The following is a 19,203-nucleotide window of genomic DNA, read 5'->3' on the forward strand; positions in this document are numbered from 1 at the left end:
TATTAGCGGAAACCTTGATGTTTAAGATTGCAGATAGGCAGTTGTGTGAGAATATAAATAATATAATTAGTTGATTAAACTAAATTTTAAAAATTCTTAGCGGCAACCTTTACTTCTTATTTATGATTATAATTGTATTATCATTTATCTGCTATAAAAAAAATTAAGTTCACTTAATAAACGACTTTCGTTCTTCCACACTTCCGATTTAAATTTAATAATACCGCCTTTGAAGTACAATTATTTAGTACAAATATTACATTATACACGTAATATTTACATATCATTTTGACTAAAATTATTTAACCAGAAAGACTATCAAAAAAATTGCCTTCTATTATTTATAGAAAATGTTTGTACAGATTTCCGCCCTTTAAATATTGTTAATTACTTTTGATTTATTGCATAGTTTAACTGTCATTATTACGCATAAAAAAAATAAAAAAATTTTTTCAAGAATGTTATCTATGTGTTATTAACTCGATTAAAACAGTGATTTAGCAGTAAAAATATTTTTTATGATTTTATAAAATTCCATTTAGTTTGTTTACAATTTATATATACACATATAGATTATCCCACATGTGTCAATTATTCTTTCGCGTTGGTAATGAATTATTTTTATAGCATGCAATAATTTATGTGGCTGCCATTGATTAAATTTTCACGCATGAAAATAATTAATTTAATAACATTTTATTATTGATATTTACTCAATATTAGTGTTGTTAATTATATGTTTTAATTAAACTTAATTGGAAGTCATTCATCACACTTTCATTAGAATTGTTGTTTATTAATAATGTTTCGATTATTAAATATATAAATAGATTGTTTGCATTCATGAAAATTTAATTATGAATTAACAGGAAATTTGTATTATTAGTGCCTAATACGTATGTACATTGGGATCCGTTTTGTTCTAATAATGAAAGTTGCAGCATGCGAAGGCGTGATGGAAGAATTAATTTAATGAATTTAAATATTTTCGTATCAAAATTTATTTAAGTTGAGTAGAAAGATAATACCATGTTCAGACAGTCAAATTTCGTTAATTTCGTAAAAATGAAATTAAGTTAATTTCGAAAGTGTTCATACTGCACCAAATTAAGGAAATCATATGTTTTTTGTTTACAAATCGAATGTTATAAATTACATGCTCCAAACACCATTTGTATCTGGAAAGTATCTGGAAAAGTTGATTATTATAACTATAAAGGATGGCATTTAGTAGTTTTATTAGTTTTAGTGGATTTCAGTTATGTGGATTATTATTTTTTACTCAATATTAATTTAATAACAGTTACACAGTTACAGTTTTTTCTCTATATTTAAATTTAAAAGTTTGCACTATTTTCAAAATATTATCCCGTTTTAATTAAAATTAACGGTCACTGACATTTATTTAAAAAAAATGTCACTTTTTCGTTATCTCAACTTTATTTTTTGCTAAAAATTTATCTTACGCATAGTCGCGTTTGAAATGTCCCTTAATTTTAGCCTTCGTTTCAACGAAATTAAGTCCATTTTTCTTAATTTTGTTCTAACCTAAAAACTGAATTTTGTATAGAAAAAACAACTTAATTTCGCTGAAACGAAGCTGAAAGTAAGATTTTTACGAAATTAAGTTGTGTCTGAACAGAGCATAAAATTAAGATTAATGAAAAAATCTTTACTTTAAAGATTATGCATGTTGATTACTACCATTAATTTTTTTAAAACTAAATCACAATAAATATTATTTAATTTTCCGAGGTGTAAACGTATTGTCTAAAAAGTATTTCATATATTTAAATTAAGTTAAAAAATAAATGATTGATTCTCCATGGTTACTTATTATACTTAAAGAGAAGAACAATGTAAACAACAGTTCTAAAAGTAATTAATATGTCATTAAGTACATAATTACTACGTATTGAGTAATTCGGTTGCGAGATATGCTAAATTTCTATGGATAAAGATATTTATCGGTTAGAGTTTTGTTTGAAACTTGCATGTGAACGATATTGTTTTTGAAATATCTTATAAAAATTTTGGTGAGAAACATTCTGTATATAATGTTGCAGGCAAGTATGTTGATTCATACTTTATTACTTCAGAATACATTTTGAAAATATGGTACATAGCTTGTGAACCACGATTAGGAAAGACAGGCTCTGTACTGTCTTGCATTAAAGAAATCGGACTTCGAGAAACACTCTAATCCGACTAAGGGGAACAATAGATCTTTTAGGTCACAGTGCACGATCCCTTCGTTTAATAATAATAATAATAATAATAATAATAATAATAATAATAATAATAATAATACATAGCTTGTGATTGACAGGTATATTATATATTGTCTGATAATATATTTAATAGCAAAGCGAGATATTTCACACTAACCGATACTCAAAGATACTTTTATATCTTAACTGTTGATGAGGTTAAAGTCGAAATTAAACTATACTAAAAATATAAAAAATATAGTGTCATATAATAAACATTGTATTGAATGCACTTTTATTGTACAAACATTTGTTAAATTATACAACAACAACAGAATTTTATCAGAATTGCAAAAAAAATTGTGAATTTAGAGGCGTGCTTTCGATAAATGTACACATTTGTTAAAATACGAGTAAAATCCTGTAGGCGTTAGTGACATGACTGGATGTGCGTACATCAGCGGTGTTTTTTAGATATTTTTATACAGAAAACTCTTACGTATTCTTATTTTATTGTTTTTTTATCAACACAAAAACACACTTTTAAAGCTAAAAGGTTTGTTTACTACAAAATTGTTTATATATTTGCTCTCTTCAATGATTTTATTGCATGCAATAGTTTATAATTTAATAACGCTATGAGATAAATCAAAAAAAGAAAGTTTTTGTTTTTATTATTACTATTTTATTATTAAGAAAAATAAATGGTAATAAACATTTATGTAATATTAGAGAATTGTTTAAATACAAATAATAATACTAGCTTTATTAATATTAGAATGTTTCTGAAGTATGACAACAAAATTTTAATAGTTAATTCAATTGTGTATAGCTGTGGTTAATGTGTTCGTTATCGGATGAAGACGAATAGCATACGTATATAAAGCATATTTGCTTTAGTTGAGTCCGATGTCTCTTCACCGCGTTTCAAACATCTTAACAAATTCACTATAACGTTTCAACAAAATGTGTATAATATATGTTACATATGTATTATTATGTTATCTGTTGATATTGCACTTTATATTTATTCCCATTTCTATACTGTTTATTCACATTTCAAGAATTCACTTGACTGATAACGAAGTTCAAATATTTTAAATAATTAATTGCTTGCATTATAAACATATATGTTTATGTTGTGTATATCGTAACTATATGTAATCAAATGTTTTATTTAGTTTACTTATTTTTATTCATGAAATATAAGTGCGGCATACAATTTTGTGAACCTAACATAACCTGTATTAAATACTTGGCATTATTTTTTAATTTCTTAATTTTGCGCCTCTTACTGTTAGTGTACAATAGGTTATCTAAACAAATGATTACTGCTTACCTACACTTATTTACGCTAATAATATTTAATGTACCATCACAAATCTGAAGAGATGTTATCTACCTATCTAGGAGCATTCAAAAACAATATGATGTTCATTACAATATATGTACAGTATTAGACATTAGTATGGGTATGAGAACATATCAGTAGAAAAAGGCACGACATTTAGTGGCATACTTGACTACTCGTAAATGTGTCTATGTATATACAATAGAAACTTTATGTTTTATATTATATATTAATAATATGCTATTATGATTGTTTATATAGTAAAAGTAACCTAATTTTGTTTTCTTTATTGAAATCATTCTTGGGTTATCAAAACCAAAAAAAAAAACAAAAATTTAAATAAAACATAATTCTATTTTAAATAATTGGAGCTGAAAATCTGTTATCAAAATAGTTATCTTATGAAAACTCATCACAAAGTATTTAAAATCTGATTCTTGAAATGATAAGAAGAATTTATTAAAAATATTTGTGTCATGCAAATATTTTTTCATCACTCCCCGACCTTATCATGGGATCTTATTGAATTCATATAATATAAAAGAGTAATTTAATTTAATTTATTTAAAAATGTGTAACTATAATACTTATCAATTTATTACTATAATTATTTTTCTTAATAAATATTAATATTTTATTAATAAACGTAAAGGAATTCACACCTGGGATTAGTTTTCATGGGAACTTATTGAATTCATATAATATAAAAGAGTAATTTAATTTAATTTATTTAAAAATGTGTAACTATAATACTTATCAATTTATTACTATAATTATTTTTCTTAATAAATATTAATATTTTATTAATAAACGTAAAGGAATTCACACCTGGGATTAGTTTTCATGGGAACTTATTGAATTCATATAATATAAAAGAGTAATTTAATTTAATTTATTTAAAAATGTGTAACTATAATACTTATCAATTTATTACTATAATTATTTTTCTTAATAAATATTTATTAATTTTATTAATAAACGTAAAGGAATCCACACCTACAATTCATATATTCATATAATAATAAAATATAAAATAATAATAGAATATAAAATATTCCAAAATCCTTCATAAAACGTAGATCAATATGGTTTTTTACAGTTGTAGGCTAAACTTGAAATAAACAAATCAGTAAAGAAAACTTAATTCAAATTATCTTCAATGAAGGTACAGGGAGCAAAATTTATGGAATATATGTTTTTACTATAAAAATGATGAATCATTTCTGCAATTTTTATATTACATCATTTCTGCCTATGATTAATGAAGTGGAAATGTTTTCTAGTTATATAGGCTTGCCTAGAGGCTTGCCTTAAATGTACTTTGCAATTCTAGGGTTTAAATCAATTTACACATGGGATGCGCACTTCTGAAAGTTCTGGACGAACTTATATTTCATAACGAAAATAGGAAGCCGTCGAAGATGTAGGAATGTATATGTTCATGAATAAACCATAAGGCCCATGTTATGTAGATTGTCACGGGCTATGACGTAAATGCATGTTATGTAAAGTGTCACATCAGTTTGTCAATTTTGTATTTATATTATTACTTTTGTACTTTTTGGTTGTGCCTAAATGTCAAAGGAAATATATATAAACATACATACAACATGGCTTTGATAGATAGCCTCGACTCTCATAACCGAATTTAGACCGACATTTGTTTATTTTCTCTCGCTCTCAGGTTTTTAATTTGCATTGAAAGCAACAACAATTTTGATTTTGACGTGCCCATGACACTCTACATAACATGGGCCTAACAGATGAATTTTAGTATAAGAATTTTGTTAACTTCAGCAGTACTTTACTAATTATTTCAAAGTAATTGTAATTTTTTTTTGCTGCTCTATTTTTTGGATTAATGTTTTTTGGCCCTTCTGTCTCGCATCCTGACTACGCACAATTTGACAACGAATTTTTATCAATATAGCTTGTTTTCTAAAATATCAGGGTTTTAAGTTGAAGATTTTTATATGGACCAATAACCAACAACAACAATTTGTGACTGGTTTGTGCATTAATATAAAAATTGTATATAAATAAAAATATAGTATTGTATAGTTTAATAAAAGTTTTCAGGTTTAAATCGCGACATCTCGAGAAGTAAGTTATTTCGACATATTTATAGCGTAGTAGAAAAAGTTGCTCAAAATAGTTGACTCCACCATTATACATTATTAAATGGGTGTGCCCGGAAACTCAGAATTGCGCACAGTGTTTGTAAGAAAATAAATGATAAAATAGAATAACATAAAGGCTATATAATATTAATAGAGAGCATAGTAGCTATAAGAATAAATTTTAGCTGTTTCTGCTTGATACGCGATTATCAACACTTTTTTTTATATATTTCTGTGCTGAATTCCGAATTTATCTCAAACATTTGAAACCACACCAAATATCAACACCAAACATTGGCAGCAAACATTGGAACACTTGAGCTACCTCAAATTTTCCATGATGAACATGCGAACCTAAGATATTGGATAGAAACGATCAACGATAGCAGAAACTGCTTATCAAAGCAAAAACAATGAAACACAATTTCTACTGATAAAAAAAACAAAAAAAAAAAATCAAAACAAGTGTAAAAGCAAGTCAGCAGAAAAGCGGGAAGAAATTAATCTAGTGGGTTACTGTATTCAATATTAGAAATATTATGACAGCAACAGCAAAAATAACAACAACAACAACAACAAGAACAAGAACCATTTCATTGTCAACTTATCGGAGAGAAAACAAAAGAAGCGCGCTGAACCTAAGCCACATGCATTGCTTTGAATTCCTAAATGCACTGCAGCGGACTTCAGTGTCAGTTCGACTTCAAAGTATAGCACGTGTAGTGAGAATTCTAGAGCAAGTGTCGAAAAAGTATATCCGAATTGGGGCACATGAAATATATTGCAGAATTTATGAAAATCGTTCGGTACAGGCAAATGTTGAAATTATACAAAATACGTAAAAAATTTTCATTAATTTTAAGTGTTCGGTTTTGGTGCCCAACGTGAACTACAGTCTCAACTGCGCTCGAAAAACAATCTTTCGAATGGTTGATATAGTTTCATAACTCATTTTTCGAACTTAAATAAACCTTTTAAATAAATCATAAATAAATAATTATTGCAATTTTTACGTACTCAATTTAAAAAGTGTCTCTTTTTACATAATTACAACTATTTTGACGCGTGCTTATCAACAATTTTTTTTCGCTCGTATATATATATATATAAGTATATATATTCCATACATTATATATAACTATAACACAAGCATTGTTATTGTTTTTAGTTGCTTTAATTCATGCTTAAATGTTCTTTTATATATTTTTGGTGTGTGTGTTTTGTATAGTTTTTATTTCGAAAATCACTTTATGGTAAATATTTATTTTTTTCTTATTTATGTAGTTATTTACTAATTTTAGGGTATCACTGCAAACTTCGATATATTGTATCTAACTGAATAAAAAAACATACAATTTATTGGAGATACTAATATGCATTTTATATAGAAACAAAGTTTTTAACGGCATTATTATTGTGTTAAAATTAATAAAAAGTCATGATTATTGTGTTAATATATAAATGATAAATGCTGATGTGGGTTATGTGGCAACTCTTCGCTTCATAGTTTACATATTATGATCAATGTTCAACCTTGTTAAGTCGTATTATGTGTCATTATAAATACATAATAGTTTATAGCGTGTTTTCATCATAAAGTTTATCATGATCAACGTTCAAACGTCATAAATCGTACTAAGAATTGGGGTAAATACTTTCGTTTGTAGCTCTCTTCATTATGCAGTTTATCATGACAAATGCTTAAATGTAATAAGTCATATTAACAATCATCATATATACCTGCAGTTTAATAGCATTTTTTAAAAGTGAAGTTTATCATGGACATTCATAAGCTTGATAAGTCGTATTAGGTATGGCGATAAGTATCTGCAATGTTCTATGTGATGTTATTAGTGTAAATATTTGATATTGATATTAGATTCAAATTAGGGTTGCAATAAAAAGTTCTTTAAAAATCATATTAAAACACAGTATACAGCGCAATTTTATGGTTTTTAAACACAGCTACACTGTAAAAATTATAAAATAAATAACTAATTTAATTTAATATAAAATAATAAGTCAAAATTTATTAACCATAAATAACAGCAAACACAATCTTAACCAGAGAGCTGTATCCATAGAGTTAAATTGAGAAAACATCAATTCTATTAGTTTATTACTAAAAGCTCACGATGATTTATCATGATAAATCACCAAAGATGTTATTTTATAAACAATATATTTATTACATAGAGATTATAATACAGAGTTAAAATAATATGTACTTATCGTTAGTGTAAAAAATTGAACTTAAAAATTTTATACAAAAAATAGGTATTAGGTTTTTTGAATAATGGTATATTCCAGTAGTATATTTCAAAAATTATTAGGAATATGCTAAGAATTAAATATATATATTTAGAAAAGCAGTGGCACAAAACAATGTTCAATTCTTCACGTCATCTCTAGCTATTTGGTTTTAATAATAAAACACCTCATGAATCAAGGTGCAAACTTCACATATTCAGAGATATATTTGTGGATGTGTAAAGTTAGGAGTTAAACTTTGGGTGTCTTCTTCTACGTGGTAGAATGAATTTCTACCTCTGTAGTTGTTTATGTCTGATAAAACCATCATATAGAGGATGGTATTGTTATTCCCATCACTGATATTATTCCCAACAAATGATAGTTATACCAAGTCACATAGACTTATCATATACACGACTCAATAATATGGTCATTGACCATTGTTTTGATAACAGTTTGCTTGTTCCTGTAAATATATCCATCTGTGAGGGAAGTTCATACTTATCAATTAATGCTTTCATTTGCATCTAAAAAATATCTCCATTTTCACTATGTTTTCTTACTAATCGCGGATTAAAAAAGCAGCAACACTTTTTGTGGGTTTCTAATCATGGTTTTAGTAGTTCAGTTTGTATATAACATGCAACAAGCATACATTTTTGATACTGATTCTTTGTGAAAAAAATTTTAATACTGAATTTATAGATTTAACATATTAAAAAAAATCTTTATCTTGATTATGTATAATGGGCACTTTAAATATGATGTCATTATCACTCAATTTAGTGTCGTATATCGTTTTATTTACATCGAATTAACAGCTTTCGTTTTAGAATAAATGGTATTTATTATGATAAAAGCTTCAGCATACTTGTAATATTTCTTTCTTCTCCTTTGAAATTATTTTTTTATTCAATTTTTATTCTTTTTTGTAGACCGATTTTAAAAAAAATTGCTTTATACAAGCATTATCTTGTATGAATAAATTAATTTATTTTATTTTTATTTTCTTTTTTAATAACTAATAATTATTTTCTGCTTTTTTTAAATAATACGCAATTGTTAAATTTATTTTTAATTTAATATGAGTATAAACACTGAAGATGATTTACGAGATGGGCCGAAGTACAGTATTTGTAATAAAATTTTTTGAAATCAAAATTAATAATTTTTTAATACTAATAAAATCTATATCTAAATGTTATGCTCTTGATTCCGTTGTTTATATTGTACTATAGACAATGGAATATTAATTTATAAATATTAATTTATGTTAGATCCTGATCCTGATGAACGTTTAATTTTAACAAAAAGTGACCTTAAGTCCGATATAAAATATATAAAAAATATGAAAATGAACTTAACTATATATTTAATTAATCAAGTTTAATTTACCATAATAATCATATTAGGATATAAACAGCTTTAAGCGCGATCAAGTTTAATTCACCATAATAATCATATTAGGATATAAACAGCTTAAAGCGCGATAACCTTAAGTTATATGTATACCTTACGTTATTGTAATAAATGGCATATAATATAACAATAAATATTATTATGATATATATTATGATTAACACAAGTAGTTGCAGTTACAGACAAATGATAATACTATTGCATATAATTTATACATATTTATACATATATTTATACATATAATTTAATCCAATTTAATAAAAGATTTAACTTTAAAATAATTATAAAATTATTTTGATTTATTTACAACTCAAATAGTTTCATTTAACAATATTTTATTGTAATTTGAAAGCAAAAGAATTTAATTTGAAATTACTCAGTTTGTATAGTAATCAAGTAATTAACTAATTAACTGACAAATTAATTAACTAACTAAATTAACTAATTTCTAAAGTACAAATAATAATTTTGTAAACTTATTACAACAAATTTTAACTTTCCGGTTTATTTATTTTAATTTTTTTTATACAGTCTTAATATTTATATTTCTGTGGACACAAAAATTATAACTGTTTATATATTTTTTTATAAATTATCTTTTTATATGCAATTATACGATATTAAAATATTTTATCATTTTTTAATTAAATTTATTTTTTTTTTTTATAATTTTACTGCATCAAAATTTTGGCACATCAACAATATTTTTTCAATAATTTTTTGTTAATAAAACGCCATTAACTTCTGATTCGCTTCCTGTAATTATGAAATAATTTAATTATAAACAAATTTTTCGTTTGTTTGTAAAACATAAATGGAAATTTATCAAAGCAATAAAAGTGACAGCTGTCAACAGCGTGAACAGAGAGAAAAATATGAAAACAAAATATAAAAAATAATAATCAAAGTGTCCATAATAAATAACAAATAAGAAAGTAACAAACATAAAAGAAAATTAAATGAAACAAATAAAATCATAACAAATAAACAATAAAGAGAAATAAAAGTGATATTAAAAGCGACTATAAACATGAAAATAAAATAAATAAAAGAATAAAAGAAAAAGTAAATGGAGGAATCAATGTATTGCCTTCTCTGTCTGTCGTGGGCCACAGAAAAACTGCTGATAACTTATAATCTTTCTTTTATTCTGAATTATCTATAGTATATTTTTCGTTGTTTATTTTTGTATTAACAATTAATTTGTTAATTGTTTTTGTTTGTTTACAATTCAAATAATTATTTGTCATGTTTTGTTTGTTTAAAGTATTTATTAGAATAAATAATTGATTTTTTTTATTAACTAAAAATACACGAAGTGCATTAAAATGGTTTTGGCGCTTGAGCACTTCTTAGTAGAGCTTAAAACGTAGTTAGTACGATTGCAAAAAATCTAATATTAATTACTAAATAAACAAATACTTTTGGTAATTATATTGGCTAGCGATTAATATCTATTAAATAATAATATAAACACATTAAACATTGCTAAAATAATTAAGTGATTATTAAATAAATAAATAATCTTTGTAATATAATGGCTAGTTTTGATGCTTAATTATTTACTAGATAAAATTAATATAAAATAATAATTTTAATAATTTTAAATTTTTGTGTTCTATGTTAAGAGTTCTATAGTAAAGAGAGTAATAGTAAATAAATTTTTAAATTCAAAATTTAATATTTATTCAAGCGAATTCTTTAATTAGCTGTTTCTAAAATCGTCATTAGTAGTGTTTAGAAATATCTATTGGTTTAATTAAATCTTCATAAATTTCTAGACTGACTTCAATGTCTAGAAATTAGTCTTGTTGATTTTGAACCGCAGGCTTTCTCGTCTTGACACACAAAGGAAATTTATACTTATTTTGCGTTTTTAGAGTTTTTGATTTTTCGTTGTTTATTCGCAAACAAGAATTGCATTTTCTATGCTATTTTTAGAATAGACGCATAAACAACAGCTATAAATAAAATTAAATTTATGTACGAACCAGTTTAATATCAACATTTAGGTAAATTAAAAAAATTTTCTTAAAAATTAATGCAAATTTATGAAATACAATATATAAAAGTATTTATGTTTGAGCTGAAAATACGAATTCTAATATTTATACTATAAGAATTCGTATTTTTCCTATAAGTCAGAAGTTTAAAGCCATACGCTTTAATCTTGAAGTTTGAAAAAATTCATTCATCATTTTTTCATTCTTAATAATAATAATAATGTGTATTAAAAATAAAAATATTATTCACATATAAAAAATTTTCACTTATGTTGAATAGTAGTTCGACATTATCAAAATTTTTGATTATCATAATCTTTTATATTCAGTTTATTAGAATTTAGTTCACTTTGGGTGAGTTGGAATGACTGGGAGAGGGAGAGATAGCAATTTTTGGTATTAGCAATACTGCAGTTTGATGTCAAGTACTGAATTAGCGGTCTTCAAAAATAGTTTTCAGTGCTATACAGATTATTTTGTTAGTATCGAAACACTTATTAACAAATAATGTTAAAATTAACAAATTTTTATGATTTTATCTGCACAAGGGATTACAAAAAATGCGAAAGTTGTTGTTTTGAAAGCATTTAATTTTCAATTTTACTCAATTTAATCTCCTATTTCATTTCTTTTAAAGTAGTCTTCTTTTGATAATATGTGCTTACGTGATTGTAGTTTTAATCATTCCTTGTAATCAGTTTTTGTACCTAATTTTAAGCTTACTCTACACTTTTACATTACATTACATTTCCTCGAAATTTTAAAGTTGAAAAATCAAGATCTTCTTAGCTTATTAAACCAGAAAGATAATGAAAATATTAATATTTGAACCACTTTTTGTACTTAATTTTAAGCTCGTTCTTTATTTTTATATTATATTATAGTTCGAGAGATTATTTAAATCAAAAATGCAAGTTCTTCTTAGTTTATTGAATTAGAAATATAATGAAGATATCAATATTTATATAATACATATGCGGCTTTAATCATTTGATAAAAATGATAATTACTGATATAAAAGTAAGATGAACTACACTATCTTCCTTTCCTTAATTGATTCCATTAAATACTAAAGTTTTCTACTATCCAGATTAAGTATTACAGTCGACTTTACTATCCAGAAACTACAAATTGCTCAAAGTCAGGCTCTCCGAAGACTCTTCAAAGTACCATGGTACATCCGCACAAATGAGATGCTAAGATACCTTAAAATAGATGCGATCAAAAAATATATAAGGGACAGAGCCTAGCTATATGTGAAAACCTACAGGCTGTCCTACTTAGCACTATCTAATCTAAGAGTAATCACTAACCGTACGGGGCGGTATGCAGACCTTAGATCAGTCATTGAATAAGCACGAAGCTTATGACGAATACACAAATTAGTCAGTGAGATGGGTGGGACTTTGCACAAACCTCCCAGCTATCAAAGAGTAAAAGTGCCCAGACTGCACTAACTCGGAAAAGGCTCAACATCATACATTTTTGTTTAATATAATTTTAAGACAATATAATCAAATATACCAACAGGTAACAGCAGTGGCTGATTTCCTACGAATGTCTAAGCTTTTTATTGTTTAAAAATAATAATAAATAATTGAATAATTTTAAGACAATAGCATCGAATAGACAAAGAGATAACAGCAGTGGGTGATTTCCTTTGAATTTCAAAGTTTATATATTCATAAGAAAAAGAGAATTTATATTTCGTTCTTTAGATTTTAATTATTTATCATCCTAAGCAACAATTTATCTGGTTTTAGCTGTAAATGGAAACCATTTTGATTATAAATTAGAAGTAAAAACTTCAACCACTTAAATTCATAAACGACACATAAATTAAATTTCCTAGGAAACGCACTCTATTTCATTTAATTCCTTCACTCGGTTATTTTATTGAAGTGGTTTTTGTTCCAGCTCTCATATTGAATGCACCATTTCCTTATATTTCACACGTAGTGCCTTGCTTTGTCCTGTCATTATTTAGCTTTAAACACATTTCTCACATATTTCTTGGTATTTCCCTTAAATAATTTTCCTCAATTTTCTTTACTTGCAGGTACCGCCAGACACGTTTTAGTTCGCGTCGTGTACGGAAACGTGTTGTGTTCAAACATGGCGACTGCAATGTCGTGCAAGGAAACGTCGCCAAACGACGCCGCAGGTATCTACAGGTGAGTTGGTCTAGTGTGCGGAGCTTATATAAAAAGGAATTGGGTTTGATAGCCATGTTTTCATTTCCTGCGCTCCTCTTCGACCTGTAGCAATTATGCAACTCCTAAGTAAGGGGAGAGGGGGAAGGGGGGTTTTCTTTGACATTGCCACTGCAGGAACTGCTCTTAAGTAATCCTAACCCAGCGGCGTTCTGCAGTCACGCATTTTTGCTGGAAGCTCCCTCGCTTTTCTCTTGCGATTGTTGTTGTTCAGTTTTCCTTTCAATTTTAAATAATTGTTTGCATGTTAATAAGAGTTCAGGACAACATTTCTGTCGTGCACTTGGGATCGTTATTCATCGTTCAAGTCACGTAACTAGGATGCAGAAATGCAGTACCTACGTATTTGGAGAGTGGAGAGTGGGACGCTTAAGTCGCGCGCATATATTCACTCTTAATTATAAGCCATTTCAAGGCAATTGTCATGTGTTATGACGTTTGCTTTAAACGTTTCTATTTTTATAATAAAATGGGAGGTTGTCGGAACTGACAAGTGTCCCTGAAGACATCTTATGTGAGCTCATCTAAAATTTTTTAATGCAATTTTATAGTATTTATCTTCCGCAAAGCGAATTAAACTAAATGTGTGGGAACTAAATCTAATTTGTATAAGCTAATTTTTAAAAATTATAAACTATAAGAATAAAAAAGTTATTTTTATACTGTAAATAATACGTATATAGTTGTCATAATAGAGTAGAGGAATTAGTTTAAGGTTTTAAAACCAACTGCGAAAATGATTGGATGAAGTAAACAAAAATGTGTTAGATGCTATTAAATGAATTAAAATGCATATAAAAAGATAAGCTGAAAAAATCAATAAAAAAGAAGTAGACAGAGACAAGGCCATGAAGGAAGTGGAAAAGAGGACAATTAGACTATACAAAGGTTTAAAAAGAAAAGTCAAAAAACAGAAGAATAATTATAGAAATAGTGAGAGAAATAATATAAATAATAATAATAATAGAAAAAATGAAAAATAACACAAAAGATAATTTAAAACTGTAAAGATATTAAAGAAATTAGAGCTGCAATATTGAAGAAGACGAAGAAAGTAGAAAAAAGGGAAGAAGAAGGAAGGAAGTATGAAGAAGGAAGGAAGAAGAAGAAGGGAAGAAGAAGGAAAGAAGAACAAGGAAGGAATAAAAAGGAAAGAAGAAAAAGAAAGGAAGAAAAAGGAAGGAAGAAAAGGAAGGAAGAAGATATGTAAGTTGAAAAAGGAAAAAAAATGATGAAAAAGATAGTATCTAAAGTTTTATCTTCAGTTTCAGTTTAGATAATAGCCAAACAATATATAAAGCAAAGACAGTTTTAAACTTGCTTTTAATAAATCATTAACTCTCTTTACAGAAATAGGTGGCAATAATATCAATTAGTAATATATAATTAATTGAGAAGTTTTTTCACTTATAATTACAAATAAAATATTAACTAAAAATTTAGTGTAAAATATTATTTTAACACAATAGTCAACACGTATGTATAAATAGTAATATGAAGGTTTAACTTAATATTGGAGTTTATTATATATGAGCATTACCAGATATGCATATTACAGTTAACCAACTAAATTTATTTGTCGATTTTCATCTCGTAGATTCATATTTAGTCATGGAGAAAAATTTCAATAATAATAGTTAAGAAAGTAAAGTTAGAAAAATAATAGGTCGAGAAGAACATAAAACTATATAAAATATAATAAAAGTAAAATATAATCAAAAAAAAAAAATTAAATAAATAAGTATAGAGAAAAATAAATGTAAGAAGGAAAAGAGGAAAATAGATGGGAGAATATGCAATTTGAAAATTAGTAGCAGTGGTAGGTATTTTTATATCATATTATATCACATTTATATCATATTATACCATATCAGTATTTTTATTAGATAAAGTAGATAACACCACACTTGAGCATATATTAGATAAATATATTATATTATATATTATATTATATTTAAATAAATAAAATTATAGTTGTTTTTGTACAAAACTAGAACAAAGTTTGTATCTTGGTTGGGAATAAAAGAAATATATATGCAAAAGACTTAAGTTACGAATATTAAAATTAATTTCAAGAAACTGTTAGAATCAGAAGCAGGACCTTACCTCTTGAAACACTTTAGTGAGTACTAGTCAAATATGCTATACTTGGCTTTGTTACAGTAACTCAAGTACTTCATTATCAGCCTAATTAAGGGATGGTGTTTTTTTTGTTGTGAAGTAGTGGAGTTCTTTATGCATCGTCAAACCAACCCTTGTCTCCTTAACGCCCCCTCTTCGGAGAGGCATGTTTATTTAGCGATCTATTATTTTAACACATCTCTATTATTAGAGGACCCACGTAGTAGCTTTTATTTTTGTGAAAACTGAGGTAGTAACTTAATGAGGAAGTTACTATAGTAACGAGCATATAAATATCATGGGTACAACCAAGAAAAGTATATAGGATGGCGCTCCCCGAAAACAGTGTCGGATGAAATATTCCTTAATGAAAAAACTCTGATTTCCAATTTAGAATGTCAATTTAAATGCAATAACCTTATTTTTGTTGTAATATGTTATAGACATAAATTGGAAATCTTTCTTATTATTAACATTTTTTATTTTGCTCGTCAGGTTGTATTAAGGAAATTTGCAAATAATCACAAAAATTGTTCTAGCCCTTTCCTGCTTCGTTGCTTAGCTACTTCTACGCATAGAGTTTCAGTTATAAATAGAACTATTTTGTAAAAGATATGGAGAAAACGAATAAATCAATTTTCACTTAAGAGTTCCATAAATAATGATTCATAATATTTTTCTTCCGATTAATATGTAAATGTAAAATTAGTGAAGCAATGTTAAGAATGCTTTCTAATGTAATTTTTTCTTTCACAGGACATCTTTACCACATTGGTCGACGCACAATGGCGTTGGACTTTATTAGTATTCGCATTAAGCTTTCTCATATCATGGGCATTTTTTGGATTTATATGGTGGATTATCGCATATGCACACGGTGATCTCGAATATATATATATGCGCGATTTCCAACCAGATCAGATACAAAATACAACACATACCATGTGTGTGACAGAGGTGCGCAGTCTTATTTCGGCATTTTTATACTCAATCGAAACACAACATACGATAGGCTACGGTAATCGCTTCGTGACAGAAGAATGTCCAGAGGCGATATTTACAATGTGCCTACAATGTATAACTGGTGTCTTTATACAAGCATTTATGGTAGGCATTGTATTTGCAAAACTCTCACGTCCCAAAAAACGTGCACAAACCTTACTCTTCTCAAGGAATGCGGTCATATGTCATCGAGATGGTGTGCCGTGCTTGATGTTTCGAGTGGGTGATATGCGTAAATCTCATATTATAGAAGCTCATGTTAGAGCGCAAATTATAAGGAAGAAAGTAAGTTTGAACTGAAAAGGTGTATGAAATTAATATATTTACATATGTATTTTAATACTATTTGTAGATAACGAAAGAAGGTGAAATTCTGCCATTCTTCCAACAAGAGTTACATATCGGTGCTGATGGCGGTGAAGATCGCCTTATGTTCATATGGCCCACAACAATTGTACACAAAATCGATCGTAACAGTCCGCTCTATATGCTATCAGCATCGGACATGCTCAAAGAACGTTTCGAAGTTGTAGTAATGCTTGGTAAGTAGTTTGGAATTGTGATTAATGAAATCGATGTATTGTTTAATTGGTAATATTCTTACAGAGGGTGTCATTGAATCTACTGGTATGACGACACAAGCGCGTAGCAGTTATTTACCTTCCGAGATATTATGGGGGCATCGCTTTGTAAATTTAGTTTCCTTCCGAAAAGAGACAAGTGAATATGAAGTGGATTACACTTTATTCAATAACACATACGATGTTGATACCCCACTTTGCAGTGCTAAAGAACTAGATGGAGTGAAGCTGGAGTACGCCAAAAATGCTAAAAGCAGTTTAGGTAAACTTTTGCACATTTTATTTAAACACTTTTGTGTAACGACTCTATTAATTCTAGAACGCGCACTTTCTGCTGGTTTGCTGCAGCATATATCAAACCCGTCCGCGGATCATTTGGATCCCGCTAGTGATGAGTCTTTAGATTCAGCACATAATCGTTTACGTTCCAATTCCATATCGCATGAGGGCTTAGCCGATGAGCTACAGCCACTTAATAGGCAGATCAGCAATAGTAACGCACAGCATCGCACCTCATTTACGCTGGGCGGTACCATACCGATATTGGTCTCTAATGCTTCCACACTTCCAACAAATAATCTACAAAGTATTAATGAGCACACAAATTCCGGCAGCAGTAGTAATAGCAACAGTAATAACAGCACAACTATTAATATAGAAAGTTTAAGTAACAATAACAACAACAACAATAATAGCAGCCAAAAAAAACCGGGCAATACTAGGCGATTATCCATTAAACAAGACCAATTGCCCATAGATTCAATTTGCTGATATTTGCAGAATTTAATTGAAACTGTTCAATTTTAGGATTTTAACTATTTTAGTTGAGATGTTTTTTTAATTTTATTTATTATGATTTTTTGTTACATATTTTGTTGATTTTATTTCATGTGTTTTTAATATTTAAGTTGTCCCATAAAAAATGATTTTTATTTAAATTTTTTTTTCTTATTGTATAAAAGTATTCTTTTATATATATAGACTTAGGATAATTATAGCTTTAGTAATGTATAAACTCAATTTCCTTTTTTACATATATATAACATTTTCCAACAATTAATTTATATTAATATTTTTGCATAAATGTTTGAAAAAAAAAAAATTAAACAATTAAATTTTGTACAATGTCAAAATAATCAAAAATCTACAAAATCTTGCCTACAAAATAAAAACTAAAGTAAACTGTAAGATAAAAATATACATATATTAATGGAAAATAGAAAGGTTCTGAAATTGATACATATATTGTAGTTCAACTACTCTCAAAACTTAACATAATATAAAATTTCAAATATCTGGAGAGTCTGCTTTTAATTGGAATTAATGCACTTTTCGATCCATTTAACTCCGTTTAATACAAAATGAATTATTTGAATATTTATGTACAAAGGATTATTTACTTGGTGCAAATTTGTGTATTAGAATTTGCTAAATAGTTCAAATATCTAATTATTTGAATAATATTTATAGTATTACGATGAATGAAATTCTAAGTACAGTTCATGGTTATCAGAAGCAAATATTTTATTGTTCAATCTTGAGACCTTTAATATAAACCATTATAATATTCCTTGAGCTTACTTAGCTAATCTATATCAATGGTTAAATATTTTTTGTTTTTTGCTCAGATATGTAACAATAATGTTTAACAATATTCCTTGTTTAATATTCCTTGAGCTTACTTAGCTAATCTATATCAATGGTTAAATATTTTTTGTTTTTTGCTCAGATATGTAACAATAATAAAAGTTCGTATATCTTCAAAATATATATATATATATATATATATGCTTGGGTTTAGAAGTCTGGAGTATTAACAATTTCTAAGAACGGCCGGGTCATGTCCAGGATCCACTCGTCGATCCAGACGACTAAGTGCCGTTTAGCATAACAGATCATAGCGGGTTACAACAACAACATAACCAATTTC

At 27.0% G+C, this 19,203-nt stretch overlaps 1 protein-coding gene across 5 annotated transcripts in view; it reads left to right on the top strand.

The window, feature by feature from the left end:
• The window catches only part of LOC119678543 (G protein-activated inward rectifier potassium channel 3-like), a 43,303-nt gene extending 25,190 nt beyond the window's left edge, over window positions 1-18,113 (top strand). For 2 of the 5 annotated variants that reach the window (XM_038090418.1, XM_038090419.1), the window contains exons 2-6: window positions 13,416-13,530; window positions 16,447-16,977; window positions 17,045-17,234; window positions 17,299-17,535; window positions 17,593-18,044. In XM_038090418.1, coding sequence (XP_037946346.1) covers window positions 13,416-13,530; window positions 16,447-16,977; window positions 17,045-17,234; window positions 17,299-17,535; window positions 17,593-18,044 — 1,525 coding nt within the window. Of the gene's footprint in view, window positions 1-6,334; window positions 6,488-6,852; window positions 6,935-13,415; window positions 13,531-16,446; window positions 16,978-17,044; window positions 17,235-17,298; window positions 17,536-17,592 lie in introns of those variants that run through there. The other 3 variants (XM_038090420.1, XM_038090417.1, XM_038090416.1) reach the window with 3 other exon arrangements.
• Window positions 18,114-19,203: the final 1,090 nt, after the last annotated feature.

Source organism: Teleopsis dalmanni, chromosome 2 (genome assembly GCF_002237135.1).
Source record: "Teleopsis dalmanni isolate 2A chromosome 2, ASM223713v2, whole genome shotgun sequence".
Taxonomy (NCBI): domain Eukaryota; kingdom Metazoa; phylum Arthropoda; class Insecta; order Diptera; family Diopsidae; genus Teleopsis; species Teleopsis dalmanni.